This window comes from Solanum stenotomum, chromosome 9 (assembly GCF_019186545.1).
Source record: "Solanum stenotomum isolate F172 chromosome 9, ASM1918654v1, whole genome shotgun sequence".
In the NCBI taxonomy this organism is placed as follows: Eukaryota; Viridiplantae; Streptophyta; class Magnoliopsida; order Solanales; family Solanaceae; genus Solanum; species Solanum stenotomum.
The window spans coordinates 20815744-20841435 of record NC_064290.1 but is presented as its reverse complement, the minus strand read 5'-3'; the positions used below and the strand labels follow the sequence as shown (position 1 = coordinate 20841435).

Below are 25692 nucleotides of genomic sequence, written 5' to 3'. Positions count from 1 at the left end.
CCCCCCACCCCACCCCCAAAAAAATTTAAGTTTGTTTTTAATAAATATTTTCAATTTCAAAAATTATTTTCTACCCTAGTAAAAATAAAAGATATTTCTAAAAAAAAAAATCATTCATAAATCAAACACTAAAAATCTTTTCCGGAAAATATTTTCTACTCACCAACCAAACATGAGAAAATAAGTCAAAAATCAACTTGTTTTCCAGGAAAACATTTTCTAGGAAAACATTTTCCATGGAAAACATTTTCCTTCATACCAAACACACCCTCAGTACTCACATATAGACCATAAAATATAATTGTTGATTTGTGTTTGTAACAAATAGTACAAGGAGTCTAACACTAGAGTCGGATGATATAAACAAAAGATACGATTGAGATAGAATTTGTACGCATATAGTTAGACAGAAGTAGCCGAATTAAAATAGAAAGAAGAAGATAGAACTGAATGAAGAAAACTCGTTGTGAATAGATCTACGACCATGAGTGGAGCACAATGTCCAGCGTTCCTACATCTTCTCCAGCTATCATGTCTATCTCCATATCAATCACTTTGTTGCTGCCTCCTTCAGCACATCCATCTGTGTTTTGTCCCGTGCGGTAAAATAATCCCCACAGGAAGTGTTCACTGTTCCATCCTACAAGAACATACATAGGGTGATATGAAGCTCTTGAATTTGAACTTACATTCAAGGCACACAGCTACAGATAAAACAATTGAAGTTACATATTTTTCAACCCCCAATTTACAATCAGAACTTCTACAGATTGGCCTGATGACTTACCACATTAAAGCATTTATATTCAAACGGAACCAAACAAGTATTGCCAACTAAAAAAGGAATAATCTTATGGATAGAAAGGAAAATTGATCTTCTACATAGAATAACTGAATATACATATTACCTAAAAATTCATGAAAGGGAATAAGAAAATGAGAAAAGAACATAGAGATTATAAATGTAGTTTGGGAATCACTGCACTGGGTTGTGGATGCTAGTATAAACAACTCAACATCATTGATAAGAGTTCTCATCACCAAATCCTTGGTACGCATGAACTCCACCAGGGTAATATATATCTCAGACCTACATATAATGAGAAATGCAAATTAATTTCTGATAAAAATATTCTTGGGCAAGGGCGCACTTCTACTTTGCAACCCGTATTCCTTTTCAGATAGATATATAGGGTAGAAGCTAACCTGTCTCTCCCACTTGCAAAGAAATACAATCCTATGTCTTCTTTACCCGGACAATGATTGTTGAATAAACTTGGCTAGATATCCCCACGCTGAACTAGTTCAAGTTTAAGAGTATCGGGCAATAGTCCTGAGAACTCATACACCTTACGTCGAACTCTGCAAGGAGGATGAGCCTCGATAAAATTATTGAATATCTCAGGTGCATGTTCCAGTGCACCTAAGATGTCAAAACTTCCCCTAAAATGCAAATAAGATAAGGACTAATTATTATAGGAAAGCGAACCTGTATTCCTGTTGAGTGGTGTGAATTCTTCAAGTAAAAAAAAGATATTCTTACATATATGTATATATATGTGTGTGTGCGCGCGCGCGTATGTGTGTATATATATATATATAATCAAAGTGAAACTTCTCTATTTTTTGACTCATAAAGAAAGGCATATTCTAGTTTCAAGGACAAAAAAATAAATACATGAAGCAATTTCTTAGTCAAAAGAAATAAATAGAAAGTTCCACATAATTTGGCACGCTACATCATATTAAGTTGCAGAACTGGAATTTCTTAGAAAATAAACAATATATAGCTCCCATATAACCAACAGACCAACAGTTTCATGTTTCCCATACTTGAAAAAAATCAGATGGTCCATAATACAATGACATACCTGGCAATAGCTTCAAGTCCTCAAGGATTTAATCTATAATGTTAATCAAGTTTACTACAGTCTCACTAACCAGTATCTATTCAGATTATCATTATGTGACAAATCGCAACTACTTATGGGTAGAACTCTTTCCCATAGTTAGGCATATATTTTACTATCCCCTATTCATCTTTTTACTTATACTAATGGCGTCCCTAGAGCTTGCTTGCACTCCAACTAATTTTCTGGGCCACCTGGCATCACACAAGGGGGGATTTAAAAAAAGTCACAAGGTAAGTAGGGAGAAATTTACAAAAGGCTGTTTTGCTGAATTTGAAATTTTGGAAGTCAGTTTACCCTACGTTAAACTATGTTAGAAATTAATGTGCATTCATGAAGGGTACTTTCTTCAGGAAAGAACTAGAGCAGGATCACAAGGGTGTGCCATAAAGGAATTCTTTATCCGACTCTCATTCATAACAGTGGGACTCCTATGCTCTAGAATGGTAGAACCAGCTGGACCTAAAAATATGTTACATCAGTTGAATGAAAGTACATAAGTAAATGATAGAAAATGAAATTTCTGAAGGAGAGAGGTATAAGAAGAGGACAAATTAAACCAATTAATGAATACAAAAGATGTTGATGAGAACTTAACCTTTAGATAATTGTACTATTTTTTGGCTCTGTTTAGAGATTTTGGCATTTTGAATATTTTGAGGTTTTGTGTATCCTATTGATCCTAAAGACCGCTGCACTGCACTCTTCTCACGAAGTAAATTTGAAATTTGAACACTAGGATTGCTAAAATGTCCTTGAGTCATGATTTCCATGGATTCGATTGGCACAACTCTTGAGGAGACAATATTTATCAGTGGAGATCCATATTTCTCGATGCCTAATCGAAGACCAAGTGCTTCTTCAACAGGTAGATATCTCACTTTCCCAGTTAGTATGATTCACACTCCCACGAGGAAACTTACTATGTTACCTTGGTTGCAAAATACTCTGACAAATCATTGCAGAGGATTCCTTGAATTGCACAATTTCTAGTCCATGTGATGAATACATAATTCCTTAGCCAATATCACATTCTTTACAACACCAATCAACTAGTGCATTAACATAATAGCCTGACACACAATTTCTGATAGGAAGAGAAAAGCAGAATTTTTTAGAGTAGGAAGAAGACTATGTATTTATAAAAGATACAAGTAGTGTTTAAGAGAATTAAGTGCCACAACATGCTAATGAAAGAAGCAATGTACTCTTTAGGTGAAACCCAATATACAATAATAGCCCGACATGAGTATAGAAAAATCATTTGTAGGAGGTACTGTGACCTACACGATGCAAATCTAAAATTAGTCGGGATTCAATATAAATACTTAGAAAAACAAAAAAGGAAAATTCCTTACTCTCCCTAGGAGGTAATATTACTTCCATTTAGGATTTTAGTTCTACTCCACATTTGATACCTATTAAAGATTCCAAAAAAAGAAAAAGAAAAGCAAAGCTGATAATCTATTTAGTTATTTCCTTCAAGAGGAACATCCCGTTGTGTGAAAAGATCAACTTCTCCCTTAGAAATGGCATTGGGACTGGGACAATATTTGAGGTTTACAAAGAACATATATATATGACAAGAGGTGATGAAGCAAGCACAAATAAGAGAGTAAAATGACTTTCAGCTCATCTTACTATCTTTACATGCTAAAATTTTAGAGATAGAGAACTTACTGGTGCACGTCAACATTTTTACATTTATAGCAGGTAATAATTGCTTCTTGAATATCTATATCACCACAAATTTCACAAAATTTTTCATGCAAGTTCATAACAGAAGACAAGAAATTCAGAATCAACATTACCATATCAACAAAATAAACAATGAGGAAAGAAAATGTCAGCTATTACACAAGGTAAGTCATAATCAACAAAATCATGTTTTCATGTTCATTCATCTTACATCCTTATATATGTAATAAATCCCTCTTTTGCAACAAACTTATATCCACTTCATTCCAAGTATTATCTGTAAACTACAGATAGGAAAAAAATTATTTTCCTAGAATATTCTTATATCTTATCCAGACTAAAACACGTTCAGTGCTCCTCCTTAAGAAGCACTTTAATACATGACAAGAAATTTGGTTTGTACTTTAATATAGCAATAAGTTGGTGCTAGTACAACTTATATTCTTTTATAATTGGGTTCAGGTCATCATGTGAGTACTGCTTCATTTTGTGATCCACATATGAACTCTCAGGGAGGCGCTGATCCTCTCTAGGCACTTCACTCATTCTATTGGTTGTTGTGAGTCTTATATATCATTGAGGAACTTTTGCTTATGAAGTGACATTTTTTTGTATGTTTTTGGGTATTGTAAGGGTCTTGTCTCATGTGCGACTTAGAAGTTCCATCTATACCATACTCATGTCATGTTTTATCGTGTAAAATTCCTAATGTATCCTCACATAAGTTTTTTATGATGTTATATATTTTTATTTTTACTTTTCACTTAATGAATTACTCAATGTTTTATGAGATTATTTACCTTTCGCTTCTATGTACCTATCAAGTTTATAAGTGGTATCAAAGAACTAGGGTTTGTTGACGATCACATATATGATTGAGAGGCTACACGGACATAAACATTAGGTTTGTAAAAGAGTGGTTTCTACCCTTGATCGTGCTATTGAGCTTAAAGCAATAAGTTCCAATTGATGTTGAAGTCCATATGTGTCAAATGAGTAATTGATGAGAAAGATTTGCAATGGTTGAGTGATGACACCACCCATCAGGTAAGATTATCAAGTGTTTGTTAGAAAAAAATGAGACTCAAGAATGAAATTGGATTGTTGTAAGGGTCATATGTGTTCTGGGAGGAGGCATATAATCTAAGTATCAAACTTTGTCTATCCTTGAAATGTTATTTAATAGAGTATTAATCTAAATTACTTAATAAGTATTGAAATTTTTCTATCCTTGAACTATAAGGATATTTTGCACAAATTCAATTTGAAGAAACAACAATTATCAATTTTTATAATATATATTTTTACTAGATATCCTATGATTAAAACTCAATCTAGAATCAGAAATCCAAAATATTCTGCTATAAAGTAGAATTAAATGAAACACATTCAAAAAAATTAAACACTCCACATTTACAACTTTTCCTTTTATATTTCCAATTAAACAGGAAAAAGATACTTAATCCCAATGCTAATCATCATTCCAAAAAGATTATCTGCCTTTGCCATAAAAAAACAAGTGCAGAATCACATAAACATTAGATATGGGGTAAATGAGTAGAATTTTACCATGTGTGCCTGATGAATGTTGTTTGGTTCCGTTTGAGCTCCAAGGCGGCACACAGACAAACAAAGAAAAGAAGGTCTGAAATGGTCTAACACAACACACAACTCGTATGTTTTGCTACAATTTTTTTTTTCACCCACTTTTATTTGTTATTTGAATTTCGATAATCTCTAGACATGACCATTTTACTAAAATATCCCAATTAATTACTTAGTACTCCCTATATTCTGCAGTAATTGAATTTTTGAGGGCTATTTCATTGTTCAAAGTTTAAAATGAATGTTTAAAGTTTTTTCCATATTTACTCTTTCATTTAATGAAACTTTATATAATATATTTTCTATAAAACTTCAAGATGGATGTTTACATTTTTTTTCATATTTGTCCTTTCCTTTGATGAAGTTTTATATTTATAGGAGATAAGTTGCACTACTTACAAAATTATATTATAATCTTACAAAGGGTAATAGTGGAAAATATGATTTAAATTATGTCCTTGAATATTTTTCTTATTTAGTGCGGATTGCCTCACAAATTAATTAATATGGAATAATAGGAGTAATAGATTTTTGTAAATGATTTGGACAATAAGTAATTAATGCTAAAATTAAGACACATATTTTTTACGCGTATGACTATAGATTTTTTGAGAAATATTTAAACTTTTAAAGAAATATAGTTATACCCACAAGTTCTAAAAACTAATAAAAATACCCATAAATTTATATTATCATTCTATAATGAACATGTTCCTTGAAAAGTTATTGTAACAAACACAACTAAGAGGAATCTGAATAAAGAGGAAGAAAACAAAAGAAAAATATCATTGGTTTGTATATGAAAAAACTACTTTGTTGCTTATAATTGAAAGTGAATTCAGAGAGAAAACTCATAAAAATTGTGTAAGACCAGTTCTCTACACACTAATGATATTATTTAGTGTTCATGACTGAAATGAACACAATAGTGAGAACCAAGAAGGGTTAAGGATTGTTTGTGTGGCATATGTTATCTAGGTATAAGTAAAAACTCGACATTTCAAAGGTATTGAGTTAATTTACCAAGTTTACCTAATTTATGTTAACAATAAGAGTTCATAGGAAAACATGCTTATCCATATGTGATAAATTCTTATTTTTATATCACACAATATTTTTATGCATATTTTCATAATATAGTCATTCCTCATTCATATAGGGGTTTATTGGGTTTCACTAAAGGCTAAGCTTTAAGTATGAGAAGTAATGGAAATCGGAAATTGGAAGAAAATAAGTTGAACAGAAAATAAAAATCAGTTCTTCCCCATTGTGGAGGTGAAGAGGATGCCTTTTGTATTTTTGAGTAAAAATACTCACCCTAGCTATTAAAGGATTGAGAAGAGAGACTCCCGCGTGTCGTCATCATCATGGCTCACTCGATTTCAAATTTTACTTAGTATTTGATTGGACAAATTTTCTTTTCATTTTCACTAATTAATTTTCTTTTTTCCTGATAGTTATATTAATTTATTGATTCTTAAAATTCATAGGTAAAGAACCTATTTCTTTCGAACGAAAAGTCACTTTCCTTCAACAGAAATAACATATCTAAACGTTGAAATGCATAAACTAATTTAAAATATATTAACAAAAAATTTATAATGGATATTATTTTATATATAAAAACATAAAATTATATATTATGTCAGTTTGTTTTGGATTAATTTAACTTCTTTTTTATGTCAGTATCAAATCAAATAAAGAGTGGTCAGTTTTTTTCTCAATGCCAAATCAAACTACAAGTCCATTTTTTTTCTTCAGTTTGACTTAGTTCTCAGTTCAATTAATTGATTTTATGGTTTGACTCGTATACCTCTAGTCGAGATATTACAATTAATTAGTTGCCTTTTATACAATATACTTATACTTTCTGGATTATAGTTTATGGCTCTACATTTAGTATTTTTCCTTCTTGTCCTTTTGTTTACATACACAATATGCATACTTTCACTTATATATATATATATATATATATATATATATATATATATGTAGGTATACCTTGAGAGTTGAGAGAAACTAATCAATATTATACACTTTAATTTGAGAGTTTCGAGATTAGAGTTTCAACTTTTAAGGTACAATGTCTATATTTTCGCTGTTCTTTTTGTATGTGCTTTTTAACTTTATTTTGATTAAATTCTATCAAAAAAATCCGTTAATCCACATATACGTTCTCATCGACTTTTTTTTTTCCCAAAAAGTAAATTATAGTTATGATTAATTTATCTTAATTTATTAAATTTGTTTCTTTGGCTATTGTGACAACTCTAATCACATACAAGACTATCAAGCATGAGCATTAGTAATTATGTAGGCGTTTGATCATGAAAATATATTTTTATTTGAATATTTTAAAGTTGAAGTTGAAATTAGAGTTCTGTTTGACCAAAAGTTATGTGATGTGTAGGACTCGTTCGTATTTTTTTCTTTGTTGGAGTGCCACTGCGGAGCGCAAATTGCCACTCACTCTCCGAGGCAAAAGGGACAACAACCCCACCAGGTAAAACCTAGCCTTTTTAGTAAGTTCCTACGAACTTGTGGCACGATTAGAATTTCAAGAGTTTATATTTTTTTTTACTTTTGATTGAATATCAACATGAAAATTTTGTGATTTTAAAATAAATTTACAAATTTGAATTATATAAAAAGTCTTATAAGTTGTAATAAATAATAATTCAAAATATTTAAAAGAAAAAAAGTTATGTCAAAAGAAACACTTGAGCTCGTATGAGGGAGATAAGCCCGTTTGAAGTCGGGCTGCCCAATTAAGGAAAGCTACCTGAAAATATGAGGGTTATTTTGGTCTTTTCCTTACCCAACCGGATTTAAGCATTTTTAGTAAGGTTTTAGGAGTCTAAACTGATTAGAATAAGTTTCATTCATCCCCAAAAGCATTCAGGGTTTTAAAGAGAAGATGCAAGAGGAGAAAAAGTTTAAAGTTTCAAGCGTTTGTTCAAGAAATTCAAGATTTCTCCAAGAACCTAGTTCTTTGAGGTATGTAAGCTTCCATAGTGTCGGGTTTGTTCACCCACATGCCAATCATGAGTTTCTTTTGTGAATCTATCCATAAATATTGATCAATTTAATTTCTTGATGAGTACTTGATAAGTGTTCTTGAAGTTTGCTTATCGATTAAGTTTTGACGTAAGATTATACTTGGATTAACTTTAAATAACCATATCTCTTAGAATATAAAGAGTTACGTGAGACATAACCTATAAAATTAAAGATATTTGAATCTATTTTCCAAAGCCACCAATTTCGTGACAATCCAATTTCTGAGTAAAAGTTATGACTATTTTAGTAACCTATACAGAGCTGTTACAAATTAGCCGACGGAAAATATTAAAATGAGTCATTTTTGTCTTTTTATCTCCAAGAAAACCCTAAATGAATTTTTTGACTAATAAAAGGCTCAAAACAACTAGATTTCATATTTTAATCGATCATTCTCTTCTCCCTCAAACCCTAGGGCAAAACCCTCAAGATAAATCAAAGTAGAAGAATCCATTCAAGATTCTTCTAATTTTTTTTCAAGATACTTCTTCAAGGTAAGTTTTTCTCCAAGAAATCTATTCTTTTCAACTCAAATTCCTCCATACAATTATGAATCTCTAATAATCATAATTCTTGGCCATAGAGATTTGAAGAAACTAATTCAAGAATCTTAAGAAAGGTTTTCTTGATTGTTTACCTTCAAGCTAGGGTTTCAAGGCTTCTAATCAAGTTCTTCTTCAAGATTCTTCAATACCCTTATTCTTTCAGGTATGTAAGGATATCATAGTGTTGGACTAGTTCATCCGCATGCCCTACATCTACTTTCAGATCAGTAAGAGAGTAATAATCTAGGATACTTTCCCTAGATTTGAGTATTCTTGAGATAGGTTGATTTTGTATTCTCGAGTTCATATTTCTTTTAAAAGTTCTATTCCTAATATCAAATTTCTATATTGTTATTGAGATCCTTCATATCACGAATCATAACTCTTGAATTCATAGTTCAAATTCAAGAAAGAGTTAAGAGTAGAGTTTGAGAAAGTCTTTGAGTTCAATTGTGAATCCTTTGAGATCAACTGTCGATTTGAGCTAAGTTTTGAGGAAGTAAGTATGAGTCGAGAAGTCTTGAGATGAGAGGTATCATTGAGTCCTTGAGTTGAGTAGTTCATTCCTATAATTCCGCATGAACCTTCCGAGTTGAGCATTCTTCAGATGAGCAGTGTCATTGAATCCTTGAGTTCTGGAGATGTTGAGTTCCAAGTATTAAGTTTTATGCATGGTTTTTGAAAACCTTGAATTGAGTCGTTCATGTCCATAATTCGGCATGAACCCTATTTTAAGAAGTGTTTTTTTACAAACTGTTTTAAAACTTATTTTAAAGACTTGAGCATTGAGTTGACGAAGAGTAGAGCTGAGTTCATTTTCTTAAAAATGATATATAGGAACTAAGTATTCCCATGAGTAAATGTTTTTACATTTAAAATGAGATGAAACTAAGATTTCCAAATGAGTTTTGAGCAGTTTTTGTACCATCTCTTTTAAGAGAAAGATTTTTGAGTAATAATCTCAAAACACAGAAAGAGTTATGCTTTTAAACATATGAGATAGTTAAATTTTGGGAGTAGTATTGAGCACCGATATGGGGACGAGTTTGAGTTAAGATAATTCAAAGTCTCCAAACCATGTAGCCAACATGGGTAAAAAAGGGTAATACTTTTTAGATGATTCCTTAATGCTTTTTAGCATAGACTAGTGGATCCACTTAGTAAGTAGGTACTATACCCCGACAATGTATAGGACTAACTTGGCATCGTGCGGCAAGACGCTGTATCATCATATAACTTATAGTGAGGGTTGTCGGTTAGAGAATCTTCCACAGAGATATTTTGTATTCTTATATACACATAGTTTACTTTGAATTTTCATATACAAGCAAAGTCTATCTTGTATTCTTGCATACAAACTGAGTTGCTTTTTACTGCTTAAAATCTTTCCATATAATGCATATGTATTGTTGCTTTATATTGAGTTGAGTATCCAGAGTTGAGTACCCAGAGTTGAGTATCTTATTATTGAGTTGAGCCTTATTTCATTGAGTTGAATATCTTATCATTGATTTGAACTATTTTTCTTTTAGTCTAGTTGTGTTGAGTGAGTTGAGAAGAGGTAAGTATATATATTTCTATTCCACCAGTTCAAGCTTATGTTATGCTTTAGAATTCACCTTACATGCTCGTACATTCCACGTAATGAGCCATTTGGCCTGTATTATTTCATGATGCAAATATAGGTATTCAGAATCATCAACAGGCGTTTCGTTGGTACCCCTTACAGTTCCAGTTAGCTATGGTGAGCCTTCTTGCTTCCGGAGGGTTTTTCATTTAGTTTTCAGTTTTGTTAGGATGTCATGGGCCTTTTCCCGACTCCCATCTTTGTCATTTAGAGGCTTCATAGATAGACATTAGAGTTTCAGAAATATATTCATTTATTTTGTTAAATGTTTTCAAAACTTAAGTTGCTTATTTATGGCTAGTTGAATATATTATTCTTATTTAGAGTTATCTATTCAGTATTGTTTAGATTATTTTAAAGTTGAGTATTTGAAGTGAATTCAGTTTTGAAGCTTTTATATGCTTGAGTTAGTCTTCCGCTTGTAGCCAACCAGGATAAGGGTTCGCTTGGGGACCAACAATGGTTCTAGAGTGCCGGCCGCATCGAGGGTGTTGGATAAGGGCGTGACAAACTTGGTATCAGAGCACAGAGTTCAAGAGTCCTAGGGTGTCTATGAAGTCGTGTCTGTTGAGTCCTAGTTATCGATGTAAAGCGCGCCACATCTATAATTGCAACATTTAGGAACTATCTCACTTTTTTCTTACTCTTAATCGTGCAATAGAGCTATGTCATAGAGATTTATTCATACTAGTGCATTTCTCAGATTAATTCGACTACCCATCATACTAGAGCTGGTTGAAAAGAAAAGTCAGTCCTTTATCGATGAGTTTCTCTTAGCAAGAGTATTGAGGACATCATGAGACTCAAAAGGGGATTGAGAGAAGCCCATGAGTGAGTTAAGTGTTGATTTCATAGGAATGCACTCATGTTCATATGAATCGTGCATTTGAGCTAAAAGCGAGTTGTACACTCTTCCCTAAACCTTATTCACCTGAGACTTTTAAGAGGATTATATATTTAGAGCTTGGGTATTATTTTCACCCTAAAAGATATAATGAATTACGATATTATGAGCAGTAGTAGTAAAAGTGCCCAAAATTAGAGGAAAGTATGTAGAGGTTTAGTAATCTAAGGAAATGGGATATTGATGGGGCAGATTATGTAATTGTAATCATGCACCCAGTCAGTTATAAGTGATGAGTTTCCCTTAATATTAAAATAAGGAATAATAATATTGTAGAGAGTTCTAGATAGAAGAAAGAAGAATAATTACTAGTCATGATGAGATAGAGTATATATTTTTTTAACTATAATAGAGTTGATGTCAATGTGCCATCGTGTTAGAGAAGACTAAATTCATATGTTGAATAATCGAGCAGAGTATTCATGAGGTGGTATACCCAAGCTAGGCTTATGAATTTTGAAGGGGGAAACCCCATGGTATTCAGAAGATGATAGAACTATTTAAGAGATAATGCACGGTAAATGAGTAAGTAGTACTTAAGTTGTGAAGTCGAATATGGTGATAATTTGTGAGTATGGAGACTGAGAGGTAAGGATTGACTACTTGTCATAAGTTCCTAGTGGACGAGTGTTTCTAAATTGTATCCAGTAGTTGTAAGTTAGTATAGTAAGCGAATAATCATATTGATATTCGGGTTTAGTAATAAACATTAAGCTTGAATTTGAGATGAGTGTCTTGAAAAAATGATGGCAACAATAGGGTGATGATGTTAGTCTTGAGATTTGATCTAGAAGACTTGACATAAAGTAGGTGAGAAATTGAGGTGATTAGTTGCAATAAATATGAGTGGTACAAGTGAGATACCCTAAACCTCTTGACAAGGGTAGTGAAGTGTGGCTAAGTCACAAGAGTAAAAAGAGCATTACGAGGTGAATCGAGAGGGTATGTAATCAGAAGAGGTTAACAGAAACACCTTAGAAAGAAGTATTAGTACGTGGTTATGGAGAGTTCGATAGTCATGAGATAAGCTTCTCCCGAGTGTTAGAGTAACAGAGGATGTAGACCAGTTAGAGATACCTTAGGGGGAGATGATAAGATTTGAAATCAAGTCAAGTGTTGAGAATAAGATAGTATGAGTTAAAAAGAGTATGGGAGATATCTTTTCAAAGGTCCTTTTAGTAACGAAGTAATGTTAGAAAGAGAAGGTTAATGATCTTATCGTGATAATGATGGTGTTATAATTCTGTCTAAGGTTATAAACAAGGAGGAAGAAGAGAATGAGGTTTTACTATGATAAATAGCTAAATATGTAACGACATATTCCCATCGTTACAGAAAGACAACGAGGAAATTTTTTGGGCCAAAAAATATTTTGGTAGTAACTTGAAATTTCCTAGCCTAGTCCAAATTTGAATGATGTTGGAGTTAGTGAGTTCTAGTAAGATCTGGTAGATAATGAGAGATCTAATTATGAATTTGGTTACATCAGTGGATAACTAAGACGTTAAGGAACCTGTACGACTTTACAAAATTGAATTTGTGTGAGTAGAACTCTCAAAACTGATATTAGCGTGATCGTGTAGTTTCTAAGTGTCATGGGATGAAGATGTGTTGTGAAATGGGGATTTGAAACTCTTAAATAGGCCTTAAGAGTTAGGAGACGAACCAGGGTAACTTCTTGATAATTTTTCACCATTCTTTAAGCTAAAGGTAAGGTTTTTACTCCCCGAATCTATTTTTCGATCCGTAGAATGTAAATTCATGAGTAATTATTGTTAGGGAAGGGTTTTGGAACTGTTTGGATGGTGGGAAAAAGCCCTAGCTGCATTTTAGGATTATGGGTTTGGCCTAGGGTTGATAGTGTTGATTGTAATCTAGTTAATTAGGACTCGTTTATTGATCCTCGCATTATATTGATTGTTTGTAGACCAAGAACAAGAGGAAAAAATCTGGAATGGGAAGAATCAAGTTTCTTAAAAGGGTTCAAGCTTTGTTCGAGGTAGGTAATGGTTGTGATTTCATGGTTGTGCGATGTATGTTAGTAATTACTTCATTATAATGCACGTATGTATGTGAATGTTTCACTATTGATCACACTAACCGTAAATGAGTATGAATGATTGGTTGTATGCCATGAATCAACACTTAATTGTATGATTATGAGAATGTACCTTGTGATTGTGATTGTGGCATGTTGAATGGAACGGGTGTCACATTCAGACACACTAACTGGGATTGGATGTCATGTACTGACATACACATTGGAACGAGTATCACGATCTGACACACTAACTTGGAACGGGTGTCACGATCCGGCACACTAACAGTTTGGGTATGGGTTTCATGAGAGGACCATTAACTTGTCATATAGATTAATTATTGAGAATGTGGAATTGTTCATTAATCCTGAAATGATGAATGATATTGTATATGTTCAGTATAAGCCTGTTTTATTATGATGTGATTACTTGTATATGCTCAACTTATTGAAATAGCCGCGTGATCCTACTAGTACACTGTGGTTGTGTACTGATACAACACTTGCTCTTTCTTTGTTGAGTACCGGGCATCTTCAGACGGCTATTGATAGACCTCGTTTAGAAGACCAGTGATCGATTCAAATTCAAGGGTGAGCAAGTTCTTCCAGGCTACCATGAGTACTCATTTTTCTCAGTCCATCTTATTCAGACTTAAATTAGTACTTTAAATATTCACATGTTTAATTAGGTTGTACCTATTATCTTTAGACTTATGGTTCCTTGTTAGAGTTTTGGTACATTGACTTTCAAGTTTTAGGGAATAATTTCTGCAATGTTTTGTTAGTAGTTGTTAGACTTTTAGAGTTTATGGGAACTCTATTTGATTTCTGCATTTAAACGTGCTTTCGTAACTTTAAATGCCTTAGTTTTTGGTTAAATTTTTTAGTTTGGGTTGTAGTAATGGTTCTCCCACCGAATGGTTAATGTAGGTGCCAATCACGACGGTCTGGGTCATGATAAAGTTGGTATCAAAGCCTTTGGTTCATTGATCTCGGTGTACTAAATCGAGTCTAGTAGAGTCTTGCAGAATGGTACAAAGACGTCTGTACTTTTCTTTGAGAGGCTATAGGACTTTAGGAAAATTCTCTATTTTCTCTTGTCTCCTTTCATGCTATAACTTGATTGCAATTTGTATCTGGCGATCCGAATTGGTATCTAACCTCCTTCACTCTTCTTTCCACAGATGGTTAACACTAGGTTCAACGGTGTCAGGCCTGTAGCTCCCACCAATGATCTAGGTGAGGAATTTGTAATAAGAGGTTGCGGTCGAGGTAGGGGTAGAGGGCGAGCAAGGGGCAGGGGCAGAGGAAGGGTAGCACCCGCTAGGGGTGGAGATCCGGTTGAGAATGTTCTCAAAAATGAGAATCCTCCTGCGCATCATGAAGATATAGATGAGAATGTTGAGGTTGAAAATGATGAGGATGTTGGGAAAGAGGAAGAGGTGCAAGCTGAGACTACATGTATTCCTCCCTTAGACCCAGTGTTAGCTTAACTGATTATGTCTTTCCTGAAAGGATTGGTTGGTCCTGGAATTCGTCCCGCAGTTCAAGCAACTCAAGCTCTCGCCAATCCCTCTATTGCTATCACTGTTCCCAAGATGAGTGGAACTGTAGGTACTGATGCTTTCTTCCATCCTTTGTTGTGTCCTGTTATGACTGGTAACGAACACGAGATGTTGACTAAGTTCTTGAAATTGAAACCATATGTGTTACATGGTTCCGAGAGTGAGGATGCCTATGAGTTCATTCTAGATTGTTATGAAAGGCTTCATAAGTTGGGAATTGTCCTTCAACATGGAGTAGAGTTTGTGGCTTTTCAACTTCAAGGTGAGGCTAAGTAGTGGTAGAGAGCTTATGTGGAGTGCAGATCTTCAACTTTACCCCACACACTTAGATCCAATTTCATGCTCTGTTCTTGGAGAAGTATGTGCCCTGGACTTTGAGAGATCGTAAGAAGGATAAGTTCATGGCTTTGGAGCAGGGTGGTATGTCTATGGCTGCTTATGAGGCTAAGTTACATGTTTTGTCTAAATATGCTATGCAATTGGTGAACACTTAGGAAGAGAAGATCCATCTATTTGTTAAGGGACTAAATTCTGAGTTGCAGGTATTGTCCGTTCATATGACCTCTACAGGAAAAAGCTTTAATGAGGTGACTGATTTTGTGAAAAAGGTAGAATGAGTTAGACGTGATGGGCAGGCTAAGGCTTTGGCTAAGAAAGCTAAGAATACATGTAACTTTCACGAATCTTACTCCAGAGGTTCAGGGAGGATGACACTTGTAGCCCGGCCAATTCAATCCGTTATGCCCACTTCTACATGTAATTACTCAAGAACTTCACCTTAGAATTTGTTTCAGGATAGCCAGGGAGCCGAACATTAGACGGACAGCAGGTCATCTTTCGATAGCACTTGTTATAATTATGGAGAAGCTGGGCATATAAGGAGAGATTGTCCCCACCCGCGCATGTTGGATTACGCACAGTAGCAGACTAGAACAGTGGTACCCGCGGGCAATGGTAATAATGGTCGAGGATGTCCACAAGGTAGGCGAGGTGGAAATCAGCGAGGCCATGGAGGTTAGGGAAATGGTAATGCAGGCAGAGGTACAGTGCAGTCAGGTAGAGAAGTCACCTGTCATGATGACAAGGCTTACTGTAATGCCTTTTCGGGCAAGAGCGAGGTGGAGGCGTCTGATGCAATGATCACACGTACTATTCTTGTGTGTGATTTGATGGATAATGTGTTATTTTATCCGGGTTCTACTTATTCTTATGTGTTCGTTCAGTTTGCCTTGGGATTTGATATGATTTGTGATATACTTGATGCCCCCATTCATGTTTCTACCCCAGTTTGATAGTCTGTTATAGTCACCCATGTCTATCGTGCTTGTCTTATCTTGTTTATGGGTTTTCAGACTTGGGATGATTTGGTGATTTTGGATATGATTGACTTTGATATAATTTTAGGCATGACTTGGTTGTCCCCATATTATATTGTGCTTAATTGTAACACTAAGTCTGTAAAAGACTAAGCCAACTAAGATCATATCCTCCATTCAGGCTAGGAAACTAGTGGGGCAGGGTTGTTTGTCTTATTTGGCTCATATTTAGGATGTTCAGGTTGAGTCTATTCCTGTGGTGTCAGAATTTAGAGAAGTGTTTCCTACAGATTTAGTTGGTATGCCTTCAGATAGATATATAGATTTCTACATTGATTTGGAACCTGGTACCCGCCCCATTTCCATCTCTCCGTATCGCATGGACTCAGTAGAATTGAGAGAGCTTAAGGCTCAAATCCAAGAACTTCGTGATAAAGGTTTTATCTGTACTACTGCTTCCCCGTGGGGTGCTCCTGTCTTGTTTGTTAAGAAAAAAAATGGCAGTATGAGGATGTGCATAGACTACCAACAATTGAATAGAGTCACCATTCAAAACAAGTACCCATTGCCTCGAATAGATGATCTTTTTGACCAGTTGCAAGGTACATCAATTTTCTCTAAGATTGATCTAAGGTCTGGTTACCATGAGTTAAAGATTAGTCCTGAAGATGTACCCAAGATGGCATTTAGAACCCGCTATGGGCACTATGAGTTTCTAGTTGTGTCATTCGGGTTGACAAATGCGCCTGTAGCTTTCATGAGTTTGATGAATGGTGTGTTCATACCATTCCTTGATTCGTTTGTGATAGTATTTATTTATGACATTTTGGTCTATTCGAAATGTGAGGAAGTGCATGACGACCATATTCGTATTGTTCTGGATGTTCTTGAGAAAAAAAGTGTATGCGGAAATTTTCTAAGTGTGAATTTTGGTTGACTTCGGTTGCCTTTTTGGGGCATGTAGTTTCAAGGGAAAGGGTAATGGTAGATCCCCAAAAGATTGAAGCGGTTAAGAATTGGGTTCGCCCTAGCTCTATGATTGAAGTTAGGAGTTTTGTGGGGCTCGCTATCTACTATCGTCGATTTGTGAAGAACATTGATTCTGTTGGTACGCATCTGACGAAGTTAACCAAAAAAGAGGTGCCATTCAAATGGACCAAAAAATCGATGAGAGCTTTCAAAAGCTCAAGACTCTTTTGACCACAACACCTATTCCAGCACTATTGGTGGAGGGTAAAATTTTTATTGTTTATTGTGATGCTTCCCGTTCAGGTTTGGGTGCTGTGTTAATGCAGGCTGGGAATGTTATAGCTTATGCATCGCGACAGTTGAAGGTGCATGAAAGGAATTACCCAACACATGATTTAGAGTTGGCAACAATGATATTTGCTCTTAAGATCTGGCGGCATTACCTCTATAGTGTCAAATGTGAGGTGTTTACTGATCATTATAGTCTACAACATGTGTTCACTTAAAAGGATCTGAATTTTAGACCGCGAAGGTCGATGGAGTTACTCAAGGATTATGATGTGACCATCCAATATCATTCGGGTAAGGCTAATGTAGTGGCAGACGCACTAAGCCGGAAGGCGGTGAGTATGGGTAGTCTAGCTTACTTGAGTGTGTCCAAGCGATTTTTGGCTAAGGAAATTCAAACCTTGGAATCTAAGTTCATGCAGTTGGGCATCTCAGAGAAAGGTGGCGATTAGCTAGCATTGAGGTAAGGGCCACGTTCATTGAGGAGATCAAGGCCAAACAGTTTGAGGAAGAGAATTTGAAGGAGCTTAGAAAGAAGACAGTGTCTGGTAAGGCACAAGATATGGTTCTTGACGCGGGGTGTGTGCTCAGTTTTAAAGGAAGGATTTCTGTCCCTCGAGTAGATGACTTGATTCAAAATTTGTTGATAAAATCTCATGGTTAGCGGTATTCTATTCATTCGGGTGTGATCAAGATGTACCGAGACTTGAAGCAACTATATTTGTGGTCGGGAATGAAGAATGATATATCGAAGTTTGTGGCTAAGTGACAAAATTTCCAATAAGTAAAATATAAGCATCAATGGCCTGCAGGTTTTCTTCATAGAATGTAAATTCCGAAATGGAAATGGGAAATGATAGCTATAGATTTCATAGTTGGTCTTTTGCAAGACTTTAGGGAAGTTTGATTCTATCTGAGTAGTGGTGGATAGATTGACTAAGTCAGCCCATTTTATTCTTGTCAGAATAGACTATAATGCACATCAATTGGCTAAGGTTTATGTGAAAGAGATAGTGAGGTTGCATGGGGTGCCCCTTTCTATCATCTAAGACCGTGGTACGCAGTTCACATCCAAGTTTTAAAGGAAATTACATGATGAATTAGGCACACAACTCACTTTTAGTGCAGCTTTTCATCCGTAGATGGACGTGCAATTGGAGAAAACTATCCAAGTGTTAGAGGACATGTTGAGAGCGTGTGTGATTGACTTTGGAGGACATTGGGATAAGTTCCTACCTCTATGTGAGTTCTCCTATAAAAAAAGTTACCACTGCAGCATCGATATGGCGCCATTCGAGGCATTTTATGGGAGGGGAGGTAGATCACCCATAGGATGGTTTGAGACTAGAGACATGAAACCTTTGGGGGTTGAATTAGTAAAGGATGCTCAAGATAAACTGAAGAGTATTCAAGCTAAACTTTTGGCACCCCAGAATAGACAAAAAAAGTATGCAGACCATAAGGTAAGAGACATGACATTTCAGATTGGTGAGAATGTGCTTCTTAAGGTGTCACCCATGAAAGGGATGATGATATTCGATAAGAAGGGCAAGCTTAGTCCTAGATACATTGGACCATTAGAAATTCTCGACTGTGTAGGACCAATAGCGTATACATTGGCTTTATCTCCTAACCTATCAGGAGCTCATCTGGTATTTCATGTGTCCATGTTGAAGAGATATCATGGTGACAGGGACTACATTATAAAATGGGACTCAGTGTTGCTAGACAAAGACTTTCAGTGTGAGGAGGAACCAATTGAAATTTTTTATCATGATGTCCGAAAGTTGAGGACCAAAGTGATTCAGTCCGTGAAAGTTCAATAGAAGCATCATCCACTTGATGAAGCTACTTGGGAAACCGAGAATGACATGCGAGACAAATATCTTAAGTTGTTCGTCAATTCATGTACTACTCTACCCTTATTTTAGCCCATTTTCCATTGTCACTCGGGGATGTGTGATAGGTAAATTCGTATCTATTGTAATGACTTGTTCCCGCCGTTACAGAAAAGCCAACGGGGAAAAATTTTAGGCTGGAAAACTTTTTGGTAGTAACTTGAAATTTCCTAGATAAGTCCAGATTTGGACGAAATCAAAGTCAGTGAGTTCTAGGAAGATCTAGTAGCAAATGAGTGATCTAATTATGATTTTTATTACAAGAGTGGATCTCTAAGACGTTAAGGAATCCGTACGACTTTACGAAATCGAATTCGGGTGAGTAGAACTCCCGCAACTGATCTTAGCATGAACGGGTAGTTTTTGAGTGTCATGGGATGAATGTGTATTGTGAAATGGGGGTTTAAAACTCTTAAATCGACTCAGTTTTTCTGTGCAAGCCGCTAGGGCAGGATTATTACCGCCAGGACGGGGCCACTGTGGCGGGATGGGTCTGCCATAGCGGGCCAGTCACAAATTAAGTTAGAAATAAACCCTAAAAATGTCATTATTCTGCAAACTTCGTTCTTAAGAGTTAGGAGACAAACCAAGGCAACTTCTTGATAGTTTTTCACCATTCTTGAAGCTAAATGTAAGGTTTTGCTCCTCGAATCCATTTTTCGATCCGTAGAATGTAAATTCATGTGTAACTATTGTTGGGGGAGAGTTTTGGAACCGTTTGGATGGTGGGAAGAGCCCTAGCTACATATTAGGATCATGGGTTTGGCCTAGGGTTGATAGTGTTTATTGTAATCCGGGTACTTAAGCCTCGTTTATTGATTCTAGCATTATATTGATTGTTTGTAAACCCAGAACAAGTAGAAAGAATCCGGAAAGGGAAGAATCAAGTTTCTTAGGAGGGTTCAACTTTGTTCGAGGTAAGTGATGGTTGTGATTTCATGGTTGTGTGATGTATGTTAGTAATTACTTCATTATAATGCACCCATGTATGTGAATGTTGCACTATTGATCACACTAATCGTAAATGAGTATGAATGAATGATTGTATGCCATGAATCAACACTTGATTGTATGATTATGAAAATGTACCTTTTGATTGTGGCATGTTGAATGGAACGGGTGTCATGTTTCGAAACACTAGCTGGGATTGGATGTCACGTACTGACATACACATTGGAATTGGTGTCACGATCCGACAAACTAACTTGGAATGGGTGTCACGATCCGACACACTAATAGTTTGGGTATGGGTTCCATGAGAGGACCATTAACTTGTCATATAGATTAATTATTGAGAATGTGGAATTGTTCATTGATCCTGAAATGATGATTAATATTGTATATGTTTGGTATATGCCTATTTTATTATGATGTGATTACTTGTATACATTCCACTTATTGAAATAGCTGTGTGATCCTGCTAGTACATTGTGGTTGTATACTGATACTGCACTTGCTCTTTCTTTGTTGAGTATATGGCATCTTCAGTTGGCTACTGACATACCTCGTTTAGAAGACCAGTGATCGATTCAAATTCAAAAGTGAGCCAGTTCTTCCAGGCTACCATGAGTTCTTCTTTTGCTCAGTCCATCTTATTCGGGCTTAGATTAGTACTTTAGATATTCACATGTTTAATTGGGTTGCACCCATTATCTTTACACTTGTGGTTCCTTGTTAGAGTTTTGGTACATCGACTTTCAGGTTCTAGGGAATAATTCCCACAATGTTTTATTAGTCGTTGTTAGACTTTTGGAGTTTATGGGGAACTCTATTTGATTTCTGCATTTAAATGTGCTTTCGTAACTTTTAATGCCTTAGATTTTGGTTAAGTTGTTTAGTTTGGGTTATAGTAATAGTTCTCCCACAGGAGGGTTAGTGTGAGTGTCAATCACGTGATCTGGGTCGTGATGAAATGAGAGCCCTTTGTTGGTTCTGAATAGTAATGTGGGAAAATTCTAGTTGGTATGGCAGAGATAATAAGAGTAACCCCGTTCCATACCCAGTCCAGTCGTTAATCGAGGACGAATGATCCCAAGGGGGAGATATTGTAACACCCATATTTTTTTGAACGAAGATTCGAATCATCCTTCGTGGTGAGTATGATTTTATCGAAGAATTTAAAATTTCTTAAGTATTAAGGTCAGGTCACTAGATATAACACCTTGAGTTTCAAAAAGAATTAAAGAAAATTCATTCAAGTCATTCCTAGGTTCATCTAAGTTTTGGGTCAACTTAAAATGAACATAACCTTCAGTACATGATGAGTTAGGTGGCCTAAGATATCAAATATAAGGTCTTTGAATCCTCTTTCCAACGCCACTGAGTTTGCTAATTTTCGAGCTTGTATGAGGGAGATATGCCCGCTTGAAGTAGGGGGTTGTCAAGTTAAAGGGAAGCTAACCAAAAATATGAGGGGTATTTTGGTCTTTTCCTTACCCAAACAGATTTAAGCATTTTTAGTAAGGTTTTAGGAGTCTAAACTGATTAGAATTAGTTTCATTCATCACCAAAAGAATTTAGGGTTTTAGAGAGAAGATTCAAGAGTAGAAAAAGCTCAAAGTTTCAAGCGTTCGTTCAAGAAATTCAAGATTTCGCCAAGAACCTAGTACTTTGAGGTATGTAAGCTTCCATAGTGTTGGGTTTGTTCACCCACACGCCAATCATGAGTTTCTTTTGTGAATCTATCCATAAATATTGAGAAATTTAATTTCTAGATGAGTTCTTGATAAGTGTTCTTGGAGTTTCCTTATCGATAAAGTTTTGATGTAAGATTCTACTTGGGTCAACTTCAAATTAAAGGTATTTGAATCTACTTTCCAATGACACCAATTTCATCAATCAAATTTCTGAGTAAAACAGTATGACTATTTTAGTAACCTATACAGGGTTGTTATGAATTAGCCGATGGAAAAACATTAAAAAGAGTCATTTTTTTCTTTTTACCTCCAATAAAACTCTAAACAAATTTCTTGACTAATAGAAGGCTAAAAAAATAATAATCAGATTTTCATATTTTAATCCACCGTTCTCTTCTCTCTCAAATCCTAGGGCAAAACCCTTAGGAAAAATGAAAGTAGAAGACTCCATTTAAAGATTCTTTCAATCTCTTTCAATATTCTCCAATCTTTTTTCAAGATTCTTCTTCAAAGTAACTTTTTCTCCAAGAATTCTATTCTTTTCAACTCAAATTCCTCCATAAAATTATAAATCACTAACAATCATAATTCTAGGCAATAGAGATTTCAAGAAACTAATTCAAGAACCTCAAGAGAGGTTTTCTTGATTATTTACCTTCAAGCTAGGGTTTCAAGGCTTCTAATAAAGTTCTTAAAAATTCTTCAAGATTATTCAAGAACCTTGTTCTTTCAAGTATGTAAGGCTATCATAGTGTTGGACTAGTTCGTCCTCACGCCCTACATCTACTTTCAGATCAGTAAGAGAGTAATCTAGGATACTTTCCCTAGATTTGAGTATTCTTGAGAAAAGTTGATTTTGAGTTCTTGAGTTTATGTTTCTTTAATAAGTTCTATTCCTGATTATCTAGTTGCTATATTGTTATTGATATCCCTTATATCATGAATCATAACTCTTGAATTCATAATTCATAATTCAAATTTAAGAAAGAGTTAAGAGTAGAGTTCAAGAAAGTCTTTGAGTTCAATTGTGAATCCTTTGAGACCAACTGTCGATTTGAGCTAAGTTTTGAGGAAGTAAGTATGAGTCGAGAAGTCTTGAGATGAGAGGTATCAATGAGTCCTTGAGTTGAGTAGTTCATGCCCATAATTTCGCATGAACCCTTCCAGTTGAATATTCTTCAGATGAGTAGTGTCATTGACTCCTTGAGTTCTAGAGTTGTTGAGTTCCAAGTATTTAGTTTTATGCATGGTTATTGAAAACCTTGAATTAAGTCGGTCACGTCCATAATTCAACATGAGCCCTATTTTAAGAAATTTTTTACAAATTGTTTTAAAACTTGCTTTAAAGACTTGAGCACTGAGTTGAGGAAGAGTAGAGCTGAGTTCATTTTCTTAAAAATGATATATGGGAACTAAGTATTCCCAAGAGTAAATGTTTTTACATTTAAGACGCGAGGAAACTGGGATTTCCAAAAGAGTTTTGAGAAGTTTTAGTACAACCTCTTTTAAGAGAGATTTTTGAGTAATAATCTCAAAACATAGAAAGAGTTATGTTTTTAAACATATGAGCTAGTTACATTTTGGGAGTAGTATTGAGCACCGATATCGGGACGAGTTTGAGTTCTAGTAATTAAAAGTCTTTATAAATCGTGTAGCCAGAATGGGTAGAAAAAGGATACTTTTTAGATGATTCCTTAATGCTTTCTAGCATAGACTAGTGGATCCGCTTAGTGAGTAGGTTCTATACCTAGCAAAGTCTAGGACAGCCCTGGCAGCGTGCGGCAATACGTTGTATCATCACATAGCTCATAGTAATGGTTGTCGGTTAGAGAAACTCCCACATAGATATTTTGTATTCTTATATACACATAGTTTACTTTGAATTTTCATATACAAGCGGAGTTTATCTTGTATCCTTGCATACAAACTGAGTTGCTTTCTACTGTTTAAAATATTTCCATCTATTATATATGTATTGTTGCTTTATATTGAGTTGAGTATCCATAGTTGAGTACTAAGAGTCGAGTATCTTATTACTGAGTTGAGCCTTATTTCACTGAGTTGAATATCTTATCATTGAGTAGAACTTTGTTTCTTTGAGTCGAGTTGAGTTGAGTGAGTTGAGAATAGGTAAGTATATATGTTTCTATTCCACTAGTTCAAGCTTATGTTATGCTTTAGAATTCCCCTTACATGCTCATACATTTCATGTACTGAGCCATTTGGCCTGCATTGTTTCATGATGCAGATATAGGTATTCAGGATCATCAACTGGCGTTTTGTTGGTACCACCTACAGTTCCAGTTAGCTATGGTTAGCTTCCTTGCTTCCGAAGGATTTCCTTTACTTTTCTGTTTCGTCAGGATGTCATGGGTCTTGTCCCAACTCCCATCTTTTTCATTTAGAGGCTTCATAGTTAGACAATAGAGTTTCAAAAGTCTGTTCATTTATTTGGTTAAATGTTTTCAAGACTTAAGTTGCCTATTTATGGCGAGTTGAATATATTATTCTTATTTAGAGTTATCTATTAAGTATTGTTCAAATTATTTTAAAGTTGAGTATTTGAAGTGAATTCAGTTTTGAAGCTTTTGTATGCTTGAGTTAGTCTTCTTCTTATAGCCAGCCAAGATAAGGGTTCGCTTGGGGACGAACAATGGTTCTCAAGTGCCGGCCACGTCTACGGTGTAGGCTCTGGACATGATGATATCGTGAAGAGTAGTAAGCCAGAGTTAAATGGAGCAAAAATAGCTACAGAAAAAACTATGAGATGAGCTTCGCATCGCGCATGTATAAGAGCTAAAATTTAAGGACACAACAAAAGAGGGCAGAGTCTGAGATAGACCACATACCATGAACCATAGCCCAACATGATAGGCCCCGCACTGTGGCACTCTATCTACTGGACTAGGTTTGACACAGTCAAAGTAGAATCCAATTGGAATTAAGATTTTGACCATATTATTATATATGTCTTCAAATCATGTTTTTAGGATTAATAATTAGTAGTAGAGGATTACAACTTAGTCTTCATTTTGAGAATTCATTAGCTTCTTTTTAAGGTTTACTTTATAGTTTTAGTAGATTATTGTGGAGCGAGAAAAAATCTCTTTGAAGAGCTGCATCTTACTACTTTCTTGTACATTCATGTTCTCTTGTAGTTTGATTTACTATAGTTAATGTTTTTGATAGTTATGAGTAGCTAAACGCATAACTAGGATTATGGAACTTAGAGTAGGGATGATGATAAGTTATTATAAATATCTTTTCATGAAAGTTTGATCATTGTGTATTAAGTTCCTTTCACACTTAACATTTTGTTTAAATGGTTGATCATGTCATAAAGAACTCGTTTGTATTTTGCCTTGTTTGACCATAGAAGTGCAGATCAAGAAGAAGGATCATTAACAAGGATTTAATACTACCACCTACCATCTAGTAAGTTAAGCTCGAGACAAAATAGTTTACTTGATACTTTTGATGGATGAATAAATTAATTCGACATCCAAGTGCCGGAAAAGGATTTAGGGTGATATTCTCTTAATTAGACCGAGAGTTTGTAAGAGACTTATAGATTTGTCAGTTTTACACACAGAACACACATGAATGAATTAATAGTAAAATATTTATTTGAAT

The 25692-nt window shown here is 35.0% G+C and overlaps 2 protein-coding genes and 1 pseudogene across 2 annotated transcripts in view; 2 read left to right on the top strand and 1 right to left on the bottom strand.

Moving 5' to 3' along the window:
• LOC125876682 (WD-40 repeat-containing protein MSI4-like) overlaps positions 1-25692 on the top strand; it is a 1104907-nt gene that overhangs the window by 471106 nt on the left and 608109 nt on the right. The window lies entirely within an intron of this gene.
• Positions 477-5893, bottom strand: LOC125877361 (uncharacterized; annotated as a pseudogene).
• Positions 15913-19351, top strand: LOC125877360 (uncharacterized). The gene is made up of 5 exons (XM_049558678.1): positions 15913-16044; positions 16501-16743; positions 16864-17041; positions 17948-18104; positions 18802-19351. Exons 1-5 carry the CDS (start codon positions 15913-15915, stop codon positions 19349-19351), a joined length of 1260 nt encoding a protein of 419 aa, XP_049414635.1.

Bases quoted from the DNA above. Each gene is read 5' to 3' on its own strand.
- LOC125877360 (XM_049558678.1), top strand. From the start codon at position 15,913: ATGGTCGAGGATGTCCACAAGGTAGGCGAGGTGGAAATCAGCGAGGCC. The intron at 16,045-16,500 runs GTAATGCCTTTT...GCTCATATTTAG, and splicing joins TCATGATGACAAGGCTTACT to GATGTTCAGGTTGAGTCTAT. The intron at 16,744-16,863 runs GTCTTGTTTGTT...CTTTTTGACCAG, and splicing joins CTTCCCCGTGGGGTGCTCCT to TTGCAAGGTACATCAATTTT.